This window comes from Trichechus manatus, unplaced genomic scaffold, assembly GCF_000243295.1.
Source record: "Trichechus manatus latirostris isolate Lorelei unplaced genomic scaffold, TriManLat1.0 scaffold00004, whole genome shotgun sequence".
In the NCBI taxonomy this organism is placed as follows: domain Eukaryota; kingdom Metazoa; phylum Chordata; class Mammalia; order Sirenia; family Trichechidae; genus Trichechus; species Trichechus manatus.
Window position 1 is genome coordinate 33401560 of NW_004443940.1, and position 19954 is coordinate 33421513.

At 47.0% G+C, this 19954-nt stretch overlaps 1 protein-coding gene across 1 annotated transcript in view; it reads right to left on the reverse strand.

Moving 5' to 3' along the window:
* Positions 1 to 679: 679 nt before the first annotated feature.
* The window catches only part of VWA3B (von Willebrand factor A domain containing 3B), a 203925-nt gene continuing 184650 nt past the window's right edge, over positions 680 to 19954 (reverse strand). The window contains 7 exon segments of the mRNA XM_023731983.1: positions 680 to 734; positions 736 to 814; positions 909 to 1180; positions 8767 to 8867; positions 12607 to 12744; positions 14436 to 14560; positions 19079 to 19192. Of these exon segments, the coding sequence (XP_023587751.1) occupies positions 680 to 734; positions 736 to 814; positions 909 to 1180; positions 8767 to 8867; positions 12607 to 12744; positions 14436 to 14560; positions 19079 to 19192 (884 nt within the window).

Here is a 19954-nt window from a genome sequence, read left to right on the forward strand (position 1 = left end):
TGAGTGCTACTTTGTTTCTGAAATTAGAGACACTGCAAGAGAAACAAGCACTTTTATCTGTCATTGCTAAAACAAGTTCAAAGAAAACAATAACAAATAAACAACCCAGTATTTCCAAAAGGTTTCCAGCATAAGGATTTTTATTCCGGCCCCTCACTCAGCTGCAGGTAACCTACAACAGACTACAGACGAAAGGAATTAGGGAGGGCACAGTAAACATTTCCAGAAAACAATAAAGTAGGGAATATTCAGTCTTACTGCTCTCAGACAAGTTACCAGTCTTAATTTCAATCCTAACATTGGGTGACAGAATTCCTAATTCAGGCGGGATAATCAATTTAAAACAAGACTGCAACCAACAGAGCTTGGAAACTTCAACTACACTATCTTCTAAAACATCTGAAAGCCCTGTGACAGTCGGGTTAAGGCTCTGGGGGTGGAAAATCTACCAGAAGACTGAATACAGTTATACGAGTACGAGGAGACAAAACAGGAGAAACAATGGTCAGGCAAAGCCAGAACCGGTACGCTCAATGGGTAGGAGAGGCGGGTTAAGGATGGCAGAGGAAGGGAAGGCCTTACCTCATAGGGTGGCTAGATCCACACTGTTGAGTGGCTGAGGTCTGGGCAGTCCTGGAGGAACGCTTGTTCCCTTAAACACAGTCGCCACTAGATAGCCTTACGTTTTCTCAGCGATGGTGCTCAGCCCTTTGCTGCCGTGCGTGGCTATGAGAACAGGGTGGGGCTGCTCAAGGTGAAGGTGTGGTGGTGACGGCATGACGGGCAGAGTCCAAGGGCCTGGGCTGAGGGCCTTCTCTGGGGAAGTGGGGGCCGGTATTACTTTATGGTGTTAGCGTTCTTGTTGTACTGGGACCTAAACTGGCCCGGAAAATGGGGAACGATCTCACGTGTACTATTCTCAAAAGAGGCATCAGGGTGTTCTGGAGATAAGCGACGTTGCTCCCTTCCTGCCTTGGGCTTGAGGTGTCCCTTGGGGTAGGACTCTTGGGAGTCGCAGGAAGAGCTGTTGGAGTCTGAGGACATCCTCTCCTGGGGATACACCTTCTTGGCAGGTTTCTTCTTCCTTCCGTGGTTCTGTTTTAGCTCTTTTAAATCCCCAGCGTCAATGTCTTTCAGTGGCCATATTGTGAAAGCAGAATTCTTCTTCTCCGCCTCTAGCCTAAAGAGAGAAGTCAGGGTTACCCTGGGCCTCCTGAGAACACAGCTGCTCCATGCCTCCTGCTGTATCTACAGAGATGTCCAAGCCCACAGACAGTCCTCAGCTCTTTGTCCACTGTCCTTCTTCACGTGGGAAGACCTCTCAGGAGTCCTGTGGGCCCTGATCATTTACTCGTGACTTCACTTCCACAGGCCTTTGGGGTCTGGGAGTCTCACGTGGCATGGAGGCCCTGACCTTTTTGACCCTGCTCTGACCAAGTCAGTGAAGGAACAATGCCCAGCTGAGAAGCCCACTGGCAGGTCTCAGCATTCACCCCTGCCTCCCCCAAGCTGATCGGCTTGGCCATATGACAGTCCAGTTCATTTCTGATTTACCAGCTGGAGCTGGTACAATAGTCACTCTTCCACACTCTCAGGTTTCTATAATTACCTCAAGGTGTACTGTTAGAAAAAATTTCCCCAGACTCTAAACACAATATGATTTTAAATTAAATTTAATTGAAACACTTAGGTATGACTATGAAATCATAAAGCTGGGCTTACTATTTAGAAAATATACTGGACAAAGCTTATTTATCCAGATATGTAGTCCTTCAAAGAAGGCATCTTGAAATGCCATGACTTCATTCTGAAGGCATCCTGGGATGCCATGGCCTCATTCCAACCATGCCACCATGGCTCACCATGTTGGAAACCCTCATCCTAAGGGTCTTCAAGGTAAGTTAAAGAGACCAGCTGCCTGCTTCTAAACCTTATTTTGTTCCCATAATCAGTTTCTACCACCTTGATCACCCTGCCTTCACACTGAGTAAATTTTGATCATTGTTGCTTCAGATCCTTCTGGAAGTCATCAGGGGGAAAAAAATGATCTGGGAAAATGTTTTTTCACTGTTTCCACACAAGAAATTCCATCAATCAAATCCCTCTTCAAAGGATCAAGATTCACCACATGTGATAATTTTCAAAGATTGGCTCAAATACTCGGGAGATAATTCCCAAGAGAGGTTAAAAAATTGGCCTGAGCCATAGCAGTAAAATTGGAAAAAGGCCCCCTGGGAGTTCACAGAGAAACTGATCGTTGAACATAAGGCCACAGTGTAGCTTGTGTGGATGTGTAAGTTCTGTGATACCAGGCTTGTAAAGAGTCATCTGGGTACCACACTGCAAGGTTGTAATCACTGCCTCTGTTTTGTGAAATCTAAACTCTTACCCACCACATGACCTTCAACCATTCTCAAACTGCTACCTCCCTCCAGAGCAGACTACTATGATACGTTCTCTTTCCTTTCCCGTGGTTTTCTCTATTTCTATGGTATTAGGATTGGTCACAGTCCAGTCTACAACCTATTGTTGTTGTTGTTAGTTGCTGTCAGTTGATTCCAACTCATGGTGACCCCATGTGTTAGAGAGTAGAACTGTAATCTTAATAGAATCAGATCACCAGGCCTTTTCTTCTGTGATGCCACTGGGTGGGTCCAAACTGCTAACCGAAACCATCTGAGCTACCTAGGGACCATCTATCACCTATAACCTCTCAGAAAGAACAGCAACAGGAGGAGGGGGGTGGGGGAGAGTAGAGCATTTTTCCAGGTAGATTGAAGAGGAGGGGCCTGGCACTGTCCCGGAGCAACGCCAGGAAGGATACCTTGGAAGAAACCCTGAGAGAAGAAGGACAAGAAAAACCAAGAAGCAGCATGCGGATAGTGCTCGGCAGGAGACTGATCACATAAGTAGCAGATCACCTACATCATGAAATTCTAGGCACTGCTATGGAAAGATGCAAATAATACAGCAAGTGGGAAAAAAAGCTACAAAACAATGTATATTTTCATTTTTGTTGTTAAGATTATGAATAAAAAAATAACTTTGCAATCTTTGCATCAAACTGTTAATAGCCACCTCTGGGGAATGGATTCCAATAGAACTGTTACTTTCTCCACACTTAAAATACTTTACACCTGTCACACATGATAAGGAGAAACAGTAAAGATTTTTGCTTTGAGGGAAAGTAAGAATCAGCAAAGCACAAAAAACACTCTGGAAAGACAGACACCAAAATATAAATGGTGATTACTTTTGAAATGTGAGATGATGGGTGATTTTTATGTTATTTTTGCTTGTCTTTAATTTCCAAATTATATTAAATATGCATTACTTTTGGAATAAGAATAAAACAATACAAGCTGTCATCACGAGAATAAAACACAGACAGGCACTTTGATCAAGGAAAAGACTTGACCTCAATCAAGCAGACACTGCTTGACCACTCTCCAGAATGGTGGACCTTGACCAAGTTTGAGATATTTCACAAGGAACTCCTCTCGTGGGCCAGAGGTGGGGTGGGAAGCAGGGTAGGAGTGAATCTGGGGCGACAGCTCTTATCCACCCAGCCCGCACACACCTCCACTCTGCAGAATGGGGGAGTGTGGCTGTGTGCACGACTTCTAGCCAGCGGATGCCCTTGGTCAGCACGCCTGGGAAGGCTGTACTAAATGGCTTCCTTTTGCTCATTCTCCTAGTTAAATTAGGCGCTCTACTAATTACATCAGGCTATGTTTTGGTTGAATAATATGATAAATGGACCAATGATGTGTGTGTGTGGGAGGTGGGTGGCGACCTGGTGGAACCAGGTCCGTGCCATCATTGACCCTTCAGCAAAGGCTGGTTCCACTCTGGGAAGAAGGTGCTGAGGACCACTCATGCTCTCTGTGGGTGAGACCCGCCTCATGGCCTTGACCGAGCATTGGCAGCTTGCCCATGTTCCTGCTGATTACCCGGGGCCTGGCTGCTCTTCTGCTCCAAGTGCCTTCATGTCAGCAAGGCCTCTTAAAGAACAGGAGGACCTACTGGGGTGGGCACCAAATAGATGTTAGATGAGGGCCAGGAGGCTCCTGAGTTTAACAATTCAAAGGGCAGAAAACGAAGAAACTGATGAGCGAAGGCAGTTGCCATCCAAGCTGCGCCCACCAGCCCTCAGGGTTAACGTATCTCTACGGCTCTCTGTGTTCATTTGTCCTAAGTACTTGGCCCCACAGCATGCCTTCTGAAGACAGGCAATGGCCTTTGCCCCTCTGGGCAGTATAGGACACTCACCAAACCCAAATCCACTGCCGTCGAGTCGATTCTGACTCATAGCGACCCTACAGGACAGAGTAGAACTGTCCCATAGGGTTCCCAAGGAGTGGCTGGTGGATTTGAACTGCCAACCTTTTGGTTAGTAGCTGAGCTCTCAAACACTGCACCACCAGGGCGCCAGGACTCACAGAAGGGTTTATGGTTGAACTGCCTGTCCTCCAGGGCTTTGCTCCAGCATAGGAAACGGGGCTCCTAATCTTGCCGCGCAGCCCTGGTGGCGCAGTGGTGAAGAACTCAGCTGCTAACAAAAGGTTGGCAGTTCAAATCCACCAGCCACTCCTTGGAGACCCTGCAGGGCAGCTTCTACTCTATTGTATCGGGTCACTATGAGTTTGAATCGACTCCATGGCAATGGGTTTTTTTTTTTTTTAAATCTTACCAGAAGGGACCGAGGGAGCTAATGACATTCAGAAGCTTAATGATTTCAAATGCAGGGCTTCTTCTAAGGGGGAAATGGTAGTGAGTGTGAGAGATAATGGGAAGTGATTCATCTAATGTAAGGTCAGAGCAGCTCTGAGTTCTGGCGTTTCAATCAATGACTTAATTTTACTGCTGCCAGGAAGACATGGGAGGGCGCGCGGCACGGAGCAAAGGAAGGAGGGTGAAACAATTATAAGAACCGTTATTTCCATTGGGACACAGATTTAGAACTAAGTCCAAATGGCCTGATGGAAAATTACCAAACTGCTCAACAGAAAGAACCCATCCCCACCTCTCACGGTGCAGCACCCTCAGGCAGGAAGCTGAAGAGGGGCCTGAAGAAAATACCCTGTCACCACAGCTGAGGGCCCTGGGAGGCGAGGAAAAGAGGAGGGACTGAGGATGCAGAGTTGGATGTCTGGCATCTGAGTTCTCCCGGATGTTGGGGGCCATGGGTGGTTCTAGGGGACTAAATATTTGAAAGTTAAACTTAGTCAAATTACGTCCTGTCGTAGATGCGACCTACAGTCATTTCTTTAACAGCCCATAAAGATTCTGTTTTTTAAATAGTCTCATTTGGTGTGAACACTCACAGAACAATCTGAGGGGGAGGACCCATTGGTAAAGTAAGTGATAAGAGATCCTGATGAGAAAGGACTTACCAGGAGGAAACCCCTACGCCTTTATTTTGTGTGCTCAATTCTGCTAGCCCTGCTTACAGAAGCAGAGGCAGGATACACTACCAACTTAGGTTGAATGTGACCTCTGCTTAGGAGAATTAAAAGCAGACTCTTGCTATCGGAGGGCTAGCTAGAGCAAAATACGTGGAAATTACAGTGGGGATGCTAGAGCACCAGCGAAAACGTGTACTGTGTAAAGTCCTAGAAGTTAAAGTAGATAATCAGCTAAGAGCTTTACATATGGCCTGGGGTAGTAGTAAGATGGAACAAAAATTAAAGGCTTTTATCAAAATAGAAAGAATTGAATTTTAATTCCAAAATAGTGATTGCTAACCTTAAGTTTAGTGAAAATAGACAGTATCTAGACACACCTCCCAGATTCCTTCATGACGTATTGTAATCTGGGTATCCTACTGTTTGAGTATAATTTCGAGATTAACAAAAAGACTTATCATTTTATTTTAAGATTTATCGTTTTAAATGAAATGTTATACTCATCTAGAAAAAGAATGTAAGACTGTATTGTATATTTTTGTTATGGATTGAATTGCATCCTCCCAAAACGTTATGTCAACTTTTCTAGGCCATGATTCCCAGTATTATGTGGTTGTCTTCTATTTTGTGATCTGCTGTGATTATCCTATGTGTTATAAATCCTAACCTCTACGATGTTAATGAGGCAGGACACAATCTACAGGATTAGGTTGTATCTTGAGTTGATCTCTTTTGAGATTCAAGAGAGACAAGTGAGCACAGAGGAGAGGGACCTCCTACCACCAAGAAAGAAGAGCCAGGAGCACAGTGGGTCCTTTTGACCCAGGGTCCCTGTGCTGAGAAACTCCTAGACCCAGGGGGAGACTGACAACAAGGACCTTCCTCCAGAGCTGACAGGGAGAGAAAGGCTTCCTCTGGAGCTGGTGCCCTGAATTCTGACTTCTAGCCTCCTAGACTGTGAGAGTATAAATTTCTGTTTGTCAGAGGATCCACTTGTGGTACTTCTGTTATAGCAGCACTAGATGACTAAGACAATTTCCAATAATTCTCCTCAATGAAAGACTCTCTATGGAATTGTGCACACCTGAAGGAGCACTGCCGGGCATCATTAGCATTGTTTGCTTGTTTGTTAATGATCTCATTCTTCAGATGTCATTGGGCACATTCTGTGAGCTAGACTCTGGCAGCTAGGATTCGGAGGTGGATAAAACCCAGCCCCTATCTTCAAGGACCCATGCCTAACAGGAGCAATAGCCATGAAAGGACATGGGCCAACACAAGGGCAATCCCTATAATAAAACCCCCTACAGGATGCAGTAGGATCACCTGACTACATAGCAGGACTGGGATCCCAGAAGATGGCATAGAGGTGGTGATGCTTGAGTTGAACCCTGGAGTTCCCCAGGTGACCAAGGCCAAGGAAGAGCATTCCAGGGGGAAATAGGTAGTGTATGCAAAGAAAGGCACAGGGACTTTAAAAAGCACGGTGTGGGCAAAACAAACCAACCAACCCCAAACGACGAGTAGTTAGTTTAGAATGGTTGGAGGATTGACGAAAGGTGGCTAGGGAGAAGTGAGGCTGGAGGGGCAAACCAACAAGAGGCAAAGCTAGAATAAGTAGGGGCATGGGGGTGTGGGGAGGGAGAAGGGGGACTCTGAGGGAGTTCTAAGTGGAGAGGAGCAAGAGCAGAGTTGCATACGAGGAAGATTACAGTGCTCAGCCCTCATGGCAGACAGCCAGGCCTGTGGCAGAGGAGGCTGGAGGCAGGGGCCTCAGGGAAATGGGAGCGCTGACCCAAGGCAGTGCAGTACTGCGGGAGTGAGAAGTATTTTGGGAATCAGGATCAATATAATGTCGAGACCGATAGGGTGTGGTGGGTGAAGGACAAGAAGAAGCCAAACTTGTCTACGAGATTTCTGCTTGGATAACTCTGTGAACTGAGATGGAGTTTCTCTGGGGAACTGGGATTTCAGTTACAGATGTGCTGAATTGGAGAGTCTCTCTGTACCCTCAGGTAGAAATATCCAGTGGCTGGGTGGAAATAATAGGATTGCTGCCACATGCTGAGTACCTGCTCCATGCCAGACACAGCAGTGATAATCCCCAGCGTTCACACACCCTAACCTTACCGATGAAAGGACAAGCTCATAGAGGACAGGGGTACAGCACTCAGGGTGCGTGGGGCTGGGATATGGACCCAGGTCTTCGTTTCTGACACCTTTTCTGCTGTAGTTATCAACTCGGGTGCACATTAAGACCACCTGGTGGGGGGCTTAAAAAAACTCCATCCCAAGTTCCAGTCTCAGAGACTATAATCCAAAAGCACAGGAGCACAGACTGGGATGTTAGTGATGGAGATATGGGGTCCTTAGTGTATATAGGAGCCTTGGTGGTGCAGTGGTTAAAGCACTCAGCTGCTAACCAAAAGGTCAGTGGTTCAAACCTACCAGCCGCTCCATGGGAGAAAGATATGGCAGTCTGCTCCTGTAAAGATTACAGCCTTGAAAACCCTATGGGGCAGTTCTACTCTGTCCTAGAGGGTTGCTGTGAGTTGGCATGGACTCGACGGCAGTGGGTTTGGTTTGTGGTTTAGTGATGGCGGAGAAGAAATGCAGGGAGAAAGTGTCTGTTGGTTTGTAAGGCCACCTGGAGAGCGAAGGTGGACTCCCAAAGACAACCCGCGGGCTCTAAGCGAGACTGGAGGATGTCTCCTGGATCCCTGCGAACTATCTTGACTCCAAGGTCCTGGCTCTATGATGCCAACCTCCATGCCCATCCTTGGCCTCATGGGTGTGGGTTTTTGCCTGCTCTTAAGTCTCCACTTTTTCTGACTGGCTTTGCCCTGGCCCCCCTCTCCAGTTCTCAGTGACTCTTAGTGCCTCAGATGAGAATCTGTTCACCCCACTGCAGTCCTTGAAGTTCCCTCACTCGACACACATACTCACCTGGTCACAGACAAGCCAGGGCCAGCGCCTCACTCCCACTCCCCAACGATGGGAGGAGGCAGAAGGCCGATTTGTCCCAGCTGCAGCTCAATATAACCTTAATTAGAAGGCCCTGAATCCTTACAAACGAAAGGAGAACACTTCCTTCAGATTCATGACAGGACCGAATGCCTTCTGAAGGGCCAGTAAAATAATATCGGATATGAGATTGGAACTAGATGAACAAATCAAAGTCAGGTAAAAGATGTGATGTGGAAGGAAGAATAATCGCAGGATTACATTATAAGTAGGAAGTCTTCTATCTGTGCTTCTCTCTCCGAGTAGTTAGAGGTCGTGGACCACAACGCAGACACACACTAAACGTGCAAAGTCATACATAAAAATCCAGACGTAAAGAGCTGGGTAGACTTACACTTTTGGGTCCTCTTGAATTGGGGGCGACTTGATTTGAGAGCAAGAGATAGCGTACTTGTTTTGGCTGATCTTAATAAGTGCGCTCCGAGGGCAAAATTCCTGTAATAATATCAAGAGAGTTCACTCAATGTGAATCAGAAATGTCCACAATTCAAATATAAGTTTATCCTAGTTTGACCCGTTATAATAGCTACAAGCCATTTTCTTATCAGGATAACACTGAAGAGAGCAATGGTTGATAATTACTTGCTGAATGAAAGTCATCTTTAAGGGTTTTTTTGGTCCTTTCTCTGTCTTTGGGATCAATTGCCAAGTCCACCCACATAAGCAGACTCTCTCTCTCTCTCTCTCTCACACACACACACACACACACACAACACACACACACACACACACACACACACACACACCCCTTCGTATCATCCCTTCCTTTCTGTCTTTGGAGCCCTGGTGGTGCAGTGGTTAGGAGCTTGGCTGCTAACCAAAAGGTCGGCAGTTCAAATCCACCAGCCGCTCCTTGGAAACCCTATGGGGCAGCTCTACTCTGTCCTATAGATCGGGTCGCTCTGAGTCAGAATCGACTCTATGGGAATGGGTTTTGTTTTTTTCTATCTTTATTTCAGCCTGAGTCATCTCCTTCCCGGATAACTATAACCACCACCCCTGTGCTGAACGCCCCCTTCAGCCCCTCGGACTCTCTCAGCGACACCGTCAGAATGGTCTTACCATGCCACTCTAGTCTCCAGGGGCCCCACTGCCTCCTGGGTAAATTCCAAGGTTCTCCCTGGGCTCTAGGGCTCTTCCTGGGACTTGCTGGGGCCCTGGGTCAGTGCTTCATCTCTCCCCACCCTGGGGCATGCCCAAGGTCAACACCCCAGTGTTCCTGGGTTTGCCCTCCCCGTGCTGCCCAGCAGACAGCCCACAGCAGTGCTGTGTGTCGGCAGCTTCCTTTCTTTCTGTCATTCATACAGCTCCAGGAAATTCCACTGTCCCGAGCGTTTTCTCTTTTTTCTGGATTGATGAGTAGACACCCCTTCCCCCTCTTGTTCTGTCCATATTACACACAGTGTTCCTGCGGCCACTGGCTCTGCTGGGCTTCACCCTTCATCCTGAGCCCTGCAATTCATTTACCACGACCCTCTCCCGGAAGAAAATGCCTCACGTCAGACTCAAGAATTTACTGGATATTTCTATTCTGCATACTATGCTGTTTTTTGCTTGACAGTCTATTTTCCAGGTATATTAAGTGGCCCATCAAGACAATGCTACTTCCATAAAAAAAGTCACTCATTCAAGTAATTTAAAAAACAATTGTGAGAACCTTCTCTTCACCAGGGGCTGTGCTGGAGGCACACAGATGGATAAGACTTGTTGTTGTCGTGTGCTGTCAGCCAGTTCTGACTCACAGCAACCCTATAGGACAGAGTAGACCTGCTCCATACGGTTTCCACAGAGTGGCTGGTGGATTTTATAGTTAGCAGCCCGAGCTCTTAACCACTGCGCCACTACTCCAGAAAGACACAGTTCCTGCTTTAGAGGAGCGGAGAGTCTGGCGAGGAAGCCAAGGTCAGGGAGGAGAGGGCAGTGTGCAGGAGGGCCTCGGCGGGAAGTCAATTAGGCGGGCTTTGGGGTGACAGGAGCTGTCTGTGGAAAGGAGACGGGTAGGGCAGTCCAGGAAGAGGGAAAATAGCAGGGGCTTGGGGAAACCCTTGTGTCTGAGAAGCAGCGAGCTTGGCAGATGGCTGAAGGTGAGGTCAAGTGGCAGGCGGGGGCCATGCTGGGTAAGGATTTGTCTGCCACTTGATGGAGTCAGGACTTTTTCTTGAGGATGGTGACAAGTGTGTGGTAGGGGGAAATAAATAGGCAGATGGAGTGACTGGATTTATATATCGGTAACAATTTTTTTCCTAAAATGTTTAGAAAAAATACATAGGAAAATACATTTTCGACCTCAGCGTAAGGAAGCATTTCTCAAACAAGAGACAGAAAGGGCAATTCACAAAGGAAGATGGGTGACCTTGAATGCATTAAAATTTAAAGCTTCTCTATCAGCAAAGGCCCCATAAACAAGATTGAGTGACGGGCAACAGACGAGGGCACGGATATGGGTAGCAGACAGGCCCAAGAACGACACCGAGAAGACACAGAGAACTCCCACAAATCAACAGAAGAGACGAACGAGCCAAGAGAACATCTGGGGCCTGCTGACTGTCGGCTGCAGGGGCTAATGAACCGGGAGGTGGCAAAGTCAGCCAAGTCCTCCGACTCACTGGCCGCGGGCAGCGCAGAAGCAGACTCAGACCGATGCCAATAACTATCATAGCCGGTCTCGTCACTACCGTGACCTGATCCTCTGTGTCAGACACAGAACTAGATTTCTTACATATATATTTTAAGCCTCACAATTTCCACGCTGTGTATAAAAAGAAAAACCAAACCTGTTGCTGTCGAATTGATTCCGACTCATAGCGACCCTGTAAGACAGAGTAGAACTGCCCCATACGGTTTCCAGGGAGCAGCTGGTGGATTTGAACTTCTGACCTTTTGGTTAGCAGCCAAACTCTTAACCACTATGCCACTAGGGTTTCCATGCTACGTATATATGTATATGTATGTGTGCGTGTGTGTATGTACATATGTATACATGTATGTATGTATGTATGTATGTATATGTGTATATGGAACCCTGGTGGCGCAGTAGTTAAGAGCTCAGCTGCTAACCAAAAGGTCAGCAGTTCGAATCCACGAGCCACATCTTGGAAACCCTATGGGGCACTTCTACTCTGTCCTGTAGGGTCACTATGAGTCAGAATTGACTCGACAGCAGTGGGTTTGGGTTTTTTTTTGTTTCTATGTATACACACACATATATACATATACTTTATATATATACATATATATACATACAAACATATATTCTTCTACTTATTTCATACGCGATGAAACTGAGGTTCAGAGATGAGCAGCAACCTGCCCATGGCCAGACAGTGAAGAAAGGGCAGAGCGAGTGTGCAGTAAATCCAGACGCATCTCCTTCACTGTTCCTGTAGAGTCTCTGTTCTTTCCAGTCTGCTCCACTTTGCGCCTCCCCCACCAGGGCACACTCCTGCCTCCCCTGGGGGACGTTCCTGGTCAGGTATGAGATGGGGAACCAGGTAGTGGCATTCCTCAATACAGGGATCCCAGGAAGAGTGCAGTTAGGGGGAGAGCTGATGTAACTGGCTTGGACGTGTTGAGTTTTAGATCCTGTGGCTCACCCAGAGGGAGATGTCCACTAGGACCCAGTTGGAAAGGCAGAGCTGGTGCTCGGGGCAGGCAGAGGGGGAGTGGTTACCACCGGCACAGAGGGGGTATGCCAAGATGGAGACCCACCAGGAGGAGGCAGAGAATAGAGGGCTGGAGAAGATGGGGAGACACCACATCTGCAGGGCTGGAAGAGAAGCCTAACTAAGGCAGGAGCAGTCCGAGGAGTAGAAGGGGAAGCGAGAGAGAGCAGCACTGCAAGGACCCAGGAGGATGACGATGACGCCAGCAGCGAGCCCCCCAACGCCAAATTGTGCAGCGCAGTCAGACAGAAGGAGAGCCAAAAAGACCGTAGAGGCCGGAGTCAGGCGCCATGAAGGTCTTAGTAAGGGCAGATTTTGTGTTGCAGAGAGGGCAGAATCCAGCCTACAGGGAGTGGATGAGCAGGGAAGAAGTAGACACAGCCAGGGAAGTAATTCTTTCAAGACATCTGGTGGTGTCAGGCAAGAGCTGGGTACGCACAGCAGAACGGCAACAATGAAAAAGCCACTTTCTGCCTAGCCAGAAAGTCCTCTCCTAACGAACGTCTACTTACTCTCCGGTTGTTACACTTTAAAACGGTGTAGAATTTATCTTCCGGCACATCCTGATTCGGAAGGGCTACGACAATGGCAGGGACGTAGAAGTCAAATCCTTTGGGTATCACGATTTTGGCAAACACATAATCTCCCACCTGTAGAGAAGAACATATTTCATAGCAAATATTATGCTTAGAGATCTCATAGATAATATGAATATTAGCTCAAAACACTCTAAGATGATGGTCAAGTACTGAGTCTGAAATCCATACACGTATTTTGTCTCAGTCCGCTGGAGCCCTGGTAACACAGTGGTGAAGAGCTCAGCTGCTCACCAAAAGGTGGGTAGTTCGAGCCCACCAGCTGCCCCTTGGAAGCCCGATGGGGCAGGTCTCCTCTGTCCTGTCGGCTCGCTATGAGTCAGAATCGACTCAATAGCCACTGGTTTGGTTTTTCGTTTTCGTTTTTTAATTGAGCACAGTTAGGAAAGAGAAAATGGTTTCAATATTCTCTGGACTCACTGGGAATTTTCTGATCAGTCTGGGAGAAGCTGTATTTTAGCAGGTCTTTGACAAGTGACAGAAGGTCCAAAGGACAACCAGCAAGATGGTGCGGGGTCTGGAAACCATCGCCTACAAACACTGGACGAAGGAATGTGGAGCGTTTAACGTAAAGGCTAAGGAGAGACATGACCAACCAATGTCCACGTGTGTCTGAAGGGCCGTGATGCAGACAGAGCAAAGGAGCAGGTTTGTTCAGTGTTTCTCCAAAGCCCCCACCTAGAACTCTGGGGAAAGCCATCAACAGGTAAATTCCAGAGGAAGTCCACAGCAGAAGGGAAAGCTTGCAAAGGGGCATGGCAGAGGCTCCTGGGCATTTGTTGGATGGAGGAGATCAACTGTCAGGGAACACGCCAATGTGTGTGAGGGGTCTGGAGGAGGGAAGCAGAAACAGACCACCACGCTACATCCTCTGCTTCCTCCTTGGGGCGCTTCCCCCGGCTCACAGTCTCCAAGAAATAAGCGCAGCCAAGCTCTGGGAGACATCCCCCCACAGTCCTAGAGGCTACTCCTTGGCCTTGGTGTGGGGATTAGGACAGCAGGAGGTGGACGGGCAGACACATGCAGCTTTTATGCCTTTGTGAGTAGATGAGCACACATCAGCCTGGCTCACCTGTGGACTAACTGTGCATCACGGTCTGGAATCAATCGACTACAGAGTCGAGAAAAGCGCCACCTCTGCCCTCACTAAGGAGCCCTGGTTTCACAATGGTTAAGCGCTCAGCTGTTAGCCGAAACGCTGGCAAACCCACCCAGTGGCTCCAAAGGAGAAAAGACCTGGCAATCTGCTCCTGTAAAGACTGCAGCCTAGGAAACCCTATGGGGTAGTTCTACTCTGTCACATGTGGTGACTATGAGTCAAAATTGACTTGACGGCACCCGACAATAACTTGTTAAATTAGTTTCAATGTAATCTCTGCTATTAAAACTATGAAAGTAAAGTTTCGTGAGCACTAGTAGCTCACGTCAACTCCCTTCCTCAACCATCCACTAGTGTTCTGTAAAGGGACAAGGGCCACAAGGGGCAATGCAAGCAAGTCCCCTCAGCTGTGAGCTACCTAACAGGGAGTTAGCCGATCAGGGTCATGAGCAAACAAAATGCCAGGTAATGAATGAGTCACGGGAACGGGGGCCTGTGACCGCTCTTCCTGCCCAAACACCAGCTCCCCGCAGGCGCCCAACCGGGTGCTCAGCAAAGCCCCAAACATTGGCCTTGCCGTCCACTCTTTCTCAAAACACTGTGAATGGTGAAGAGGGGCCACGGGACAGATCACGGGTACCGGTACCTGGAGCATCGGGCAGGGCATGGCGCCCCCCACAGGTGTGATGTAGGAGGTGGGCACAACCTTGGTGTCTCCATACCTGAAGCCCACCAACGCATGGGTGGGACTCACACACTTCTTCACAACCCCTGGAAGGAATCAAAGAAAACATAAACTATAGAGACAACGAATGCCTGTCCCCTTAGGTTCGCCCGGCCCTGTTGGCCGTGCTAGATCAGAACACTTCCCAGTTTAAATCAGCGTCCCGACTGATTTCTCCATGATGAGCTCTGCTGCACGGGGGCTGAACAACTGAAGTGCTGTGAGCACAGTGCTCTGTTCAGGAGCACCCACTGGGCCGGGAGCCAAGAGAATGCACGTAAGCTTGTTCACCAGCACCCATCCTAACGGGAACGTCGGTCCTGGAGGGAGGACGCTCACTGCACACCTCCCACCATTCACTCCTCCGATTTCCTTATTTATGTACTTCAGCCATATTTACTTCTATCATGCTTGAATATAGGAAAGAGGCGCTAAACTGTGAAAGCAAAAAGAAAACGTGAACTTTCATCTAACATTAGATAAATTAAAAGATAACTAGGTTGACCGTACCAAACAGCTGCCTGAAGATATACAACCAAAAAGAAAAAAGAAATAAAATAAGCAAGAAGTTTCTTTGCGTGTGTTTTAGCTATACTCACAGAGATAATTATACTGGTTATATATATATCTATATATATATATAATATGACCTGTGCTAAAATTGACATTTTTTTGCTCATTTATCTTAGTTGAAATTTATTTTACTATTAAAAACGGATCCCAAATATTAAGAGGAAATGTTGACCTGGCCCCTTCCCATGACAGTGACAGCTGCTTGTGGAATGTCACCCAGAGACAGAAATGTAGGCACATGACCCCACTGGGCCCCTGAAGGATGTGCGTCTGGCGTTCCCGTCCCCAGTCTTGGCAAACGTCCACGTCCTTTCATGTGTCAAAGAGACAGCTGTGGATTTTCATCTTGAGTCCCCATCTCGTTTTAAACGGCCGAAGAGATGAAAACTTTTCTTTTTTTTAAACACACACATGTGCAAACCAGCTCTTCCACTGGGTTTGCGTTTTCTTATTGGACTAAAATGTTCTACTTGGTTTTTAAAATATTCTTTACACATTAGTCACACATTTTCTACCATAAACTGACTTTAACCTTTTAATTGGGAAAAGAAACAATGCTTTTTAGAAAGCATTTCTATTATGAAAACAAGCGCCGCTACTCCTAGTGGAAGGGGCCCTGGTGGTGCAGTGGTTAAAGTGCTCAGCTGCTAACAAAAAGGTCAGCGGTTCGAACCCACCAGCCACTCCACAGAAGAAAGACGTGGCAGTCTGCTTCCGCAAAGATTACAGCCTCAGAAAACCTACGGGGCAGTTCTACCCTGTCTTATAGGGTTGCTATGAGTCAGAATCAACTCAACGGCAACAGGTAACGGGTCAAGGGTGCGTACTCCTAGCGGAGAATGAGGAGAAGCATCACATCCCACAAGCTCTCATGCCCTACACCCCCTCCCACAGTTCAGAGGGAAGGGTTGGTGTTGCCAAGATGGCCTCATAAGCCAGTCTGAGCTTTCTCAGATTCTTAGCCTCTGGGGCTTAGAATCCAGCCTTAAACCTGCTATACAGTTTCTCAGTTGTTTGCTTAGTTTGAGCGCTGGTGACTGGTTGCCAACCCCACGACATGTCAACACTTTCCCATTCTCGACCTTGGGTTCCCCATTTCCATTCGTCCAGCTTTCCTGTCCCCTCCTGCCTTCTCGTCCTTGCCCCTCATCCTTGTGCCCATTTAGTCTCGTATACATGGTTGAACTACTGTGTTATTGTTTATTTTGTAGACCCGTCTAATCTTTGGCTAAAGGGTGAACCTCCGGAGCGACTTCAGTACTGAGTTAAAAGGGTGCCCGGTGGCTACCTTTTTCAGTTTGCCAACCCTTGCGCTAGATCATTGTTGCTGTTTGCTGCCGTCAAGTTGGCTCGTGACTCACGGTGACCTCAGGCCCAACGAGATCAGACCATCGTGATCCATAGGGTTTTCAACGGCTGATTTTTTGAAAGTAGATCACCAGGCCTTTCTTCCTAGTCTGTCTCAGTCTGGAAGCTCCACTGAAACCTGCTCAGCATCATAGCAACACACAAGCCTCCACGGACAGATGAGCGGTGGCTGCACTTGATGTGCACTGGCCAGGAACTGAACCCGGGTCTCCTGCGTGGAAGGCGAGAGTTCTACGGCTGAGCCACCACTGCCCCCTCTGGATCATCAGCCCTAGACCTTTTGGCCGTTACTACAATCTCTTTTTAGTTCTCTCAGTTCTGTTTCCTTGTTTTGCATAGTCTCTGTAGATGTGGGACTTGGTTTGCCTCCGGAAATCAGTGCAGTTTCTTACAGCCGCACTTGAAAAGCAGCTTCAATGCGTTCCCCTGCTGGTGGTCCACCAGCGGGCGGGAGGACCCAGCCCGGGCCTGTCCAGCTATGGCTCAGCCTCTGCAAGCGCTCCTTCTCCATCCAGTTAAGCAATTGCTGCTGCTTCTTATGTCCTGATTCAAAATCAGCTTTCAGTTTTTGCCTTTCCCCTTCACTACCTACGCCCTCTGCTCCCCCAAGTGAGTAGCAGATCTTTCACTTTTTCTCATCATACACGGATGGTACTGGTAAAAAGCCTGAGCCAATCTCCTTTTCTCTGCAACCCTGGCTGGTAAACTGATCTGAAGCCTAACCCGGCAGTGTGGAATCCAGTCCTTTTCCGCGTTATAATTTGACGGTCAAATGCGTCTTGGATCAGTCTCCACAGCTCAAGGTCAGTAAATCAAAAGTTTCTCAAGCAGAGACAGCCTTCTGTAATCATACCCCAGAGAAACGAAAGATTCCCAGCCCCTCCTGGTAAAGAAGAGCTTCCCTCCTCAGCGTATGAGCTCGTTTCAAATGCGTCCATATCTACTCTCATTCAGTTAATTCCAAAGCACGCGCACCAAATTTCAAATAAAACGTTCCGGTTGTCACTTCTACATATACGCCTGCTGGGAACCAAAAGTCTTGCTGAAGTGTTTTTTTTCTCCCCCATCTTCTTTATAATAAAGAAGATTTAGTGAAATTTAATTAACACAGAATTATTCTTTAACTGGTGGTTGATAGATAATACCTGCCCAAGACCAGCTGTGTTTCTGCAATATAATCTTTTTGGCAGACAGCCCTTCCTCATGGTTCTTTCCCAGGCCCTCTCGTCTCTACAGACCCTTCCTATAATTTCAATGACCACCTTTGTGTTGACATCTCGAAAATCTCTATCTCCAGAGAGCTCCTCTGACATCTTCAGTTGAGTATCTCATATACACCTACAATCCATCACGTCCCCGATGTACTTCATCATCTGCCCTGCCTACACCACCATCTCCTGTAAGTACCACTGTCTACTTCACGGCCAGAGACCCAAGTGAGTGTCGTCTCAGCCTGGCCCTCCTCTCTCCCTTCACAGTCCTCCTCCAGTCTATCACTAGGTCCCGTTGAGGCCGTCTCTTACGTATCTCTTGAATGCATCCATGTTTCTCCATTCTCACTGCCATTATCATTTCCCACTGACAATGACAGCCTTCAGTCCTGCATCACCACCAGCTCCACTCTGTATTTTGCACAACAACGAGAGGAATCTTTGAAAACTGCAGGTATGATTGTGTTTCTCCCTGCTTTGAACCATATATGGCTCCCCAGTGCCCTCAGAGTAGAGTCCAAACTCTTTAGCATGGCTTGTGAAATCCTTTATGAGATGGTCCTATACTTACCTCTCCAAAAGCTTTACTATTTTCTACCCTCTTTTGTATCCTAGGCGCCTGTCATACTCTATTCTATTTCTCCAGACATGTGATGCTTTTCTTCACCACGAGACGTACTCACGCACATTGTCCTCACCATCCACAAGGCTCCCCTTCTGCCTCTACCTCCCACTGAACTTCATCTGGCTGATTCCTTTGGTAATTGAGCCCCCAAGGAAGTCTTGGGCAAACCTCAGGCCCAGCCACACTGGCCTCTTTGCTGCTCCTCCAACATGCCATATATACTCCAGCCTCAGGCCTTGGTACTACTGCTCCCTCTGCTTACAATTCCCTTCCCCCAGAAAATCTCATGGCTTGCCTTTCCTTCTTTAAGTCTTTTCTCACACATCACCGTCCCAGGAACTCTTCCATGACCCTCATATTTGGAACCACAGCTTCATCCTGACACTCCTGACCCCTTTGTGGCTTGATTTATTTCTATAGCATGGTATCTGACTTACCACACATTTTACTTGTTTGATTGCTTGTCCGTTTCCCTCACTCACTAGGATGTAAACTCCATGCAGACTAACACTTTGGGAATACTCCATACACGGAACCTAGTAAGTATGTAGTAACAATTTTGTTTACTAAACAAATGAGAGATGAAAATGAATAACATTTTCTGGCTTTTTTTTTTTTTTTGCCACGAATATAGGGAGAAATCTCATCATCATTTTTTACTTGAGAAGTAGAATACTTTAATCTGGCTCATGGAATGTCAGTGTTCTAGGGCAGGTACAGTCTGAGAACCTCTGGTCCCCAATATCCAGTTATTTAACAAAGGAATGTTACAAAATACAAACACCTACCTGGAAAATAAAAGCCATTTTCTTCACATCTTGCAATAACTTTCTGGCCTTTGAGAGGATCCAGTCTTCTAGATTTGCTTTTCTTTGTTGGATTTCCTTGTGGTTTCTGTTGCTAAAAAAATTAAAATGGTAATGATTGATGAGAAAGAGTCAATGTAGACAGGGAAAGCCACAGGTACTGGGTAACTTGGGATTCTCTACTGAGAATCACGCCCTTAATAATTCAGAACACACATAGACTGTATGCTCAGTCTGGATTACTTGCTGTTCTGTGTTAATTAAGTTACTCCTACAGTAAGAGCAATTTCTGCCTGTGTGATTTTTATACCTAGCTCAAGGTGAAAGGAGATTTGGATGACTAATTAAAGAAAAGGGAAATAAAGGAAAATTGTATCCATCTACGACCACTTCCCGAAACTCTACAAAGCCTCTAAGCTGGAGAGGAAAGACTGTGGCATCTTTGGAGCCATGGCCAGTGTTGCTGCTTGCCTAGAATCATGAGACATTGAGTGGGTCCTTCAACAGAAAAGCCAATAATCAATCAGTGACTTTGAGAAAGCACAGCGCTTTGCAGAAATAGTATATCTCACTTCACCTCTTCAGGGCAAAGAAAAATCCTTATAACCACTCTCTTACAGAGAGGGAAAAAACCCATGGGCTGAGATTGGCTAATAAATGGATTATCCATGTTCCTCATATCTTCTGGCTGGAGCAACAGTGGATGCTAAAAGGCAATAGGGCACTCCTATCAAAGCTCTGACAGAAAATTTGTAATCTAGAATTCTAAACCCAAATTGATAGGTAAACAATCAATTTAATGTTAAGGACAAAATAAGGACTTCTAGTCATGTCTATAAGGGTGCAGGAATTTTCCTC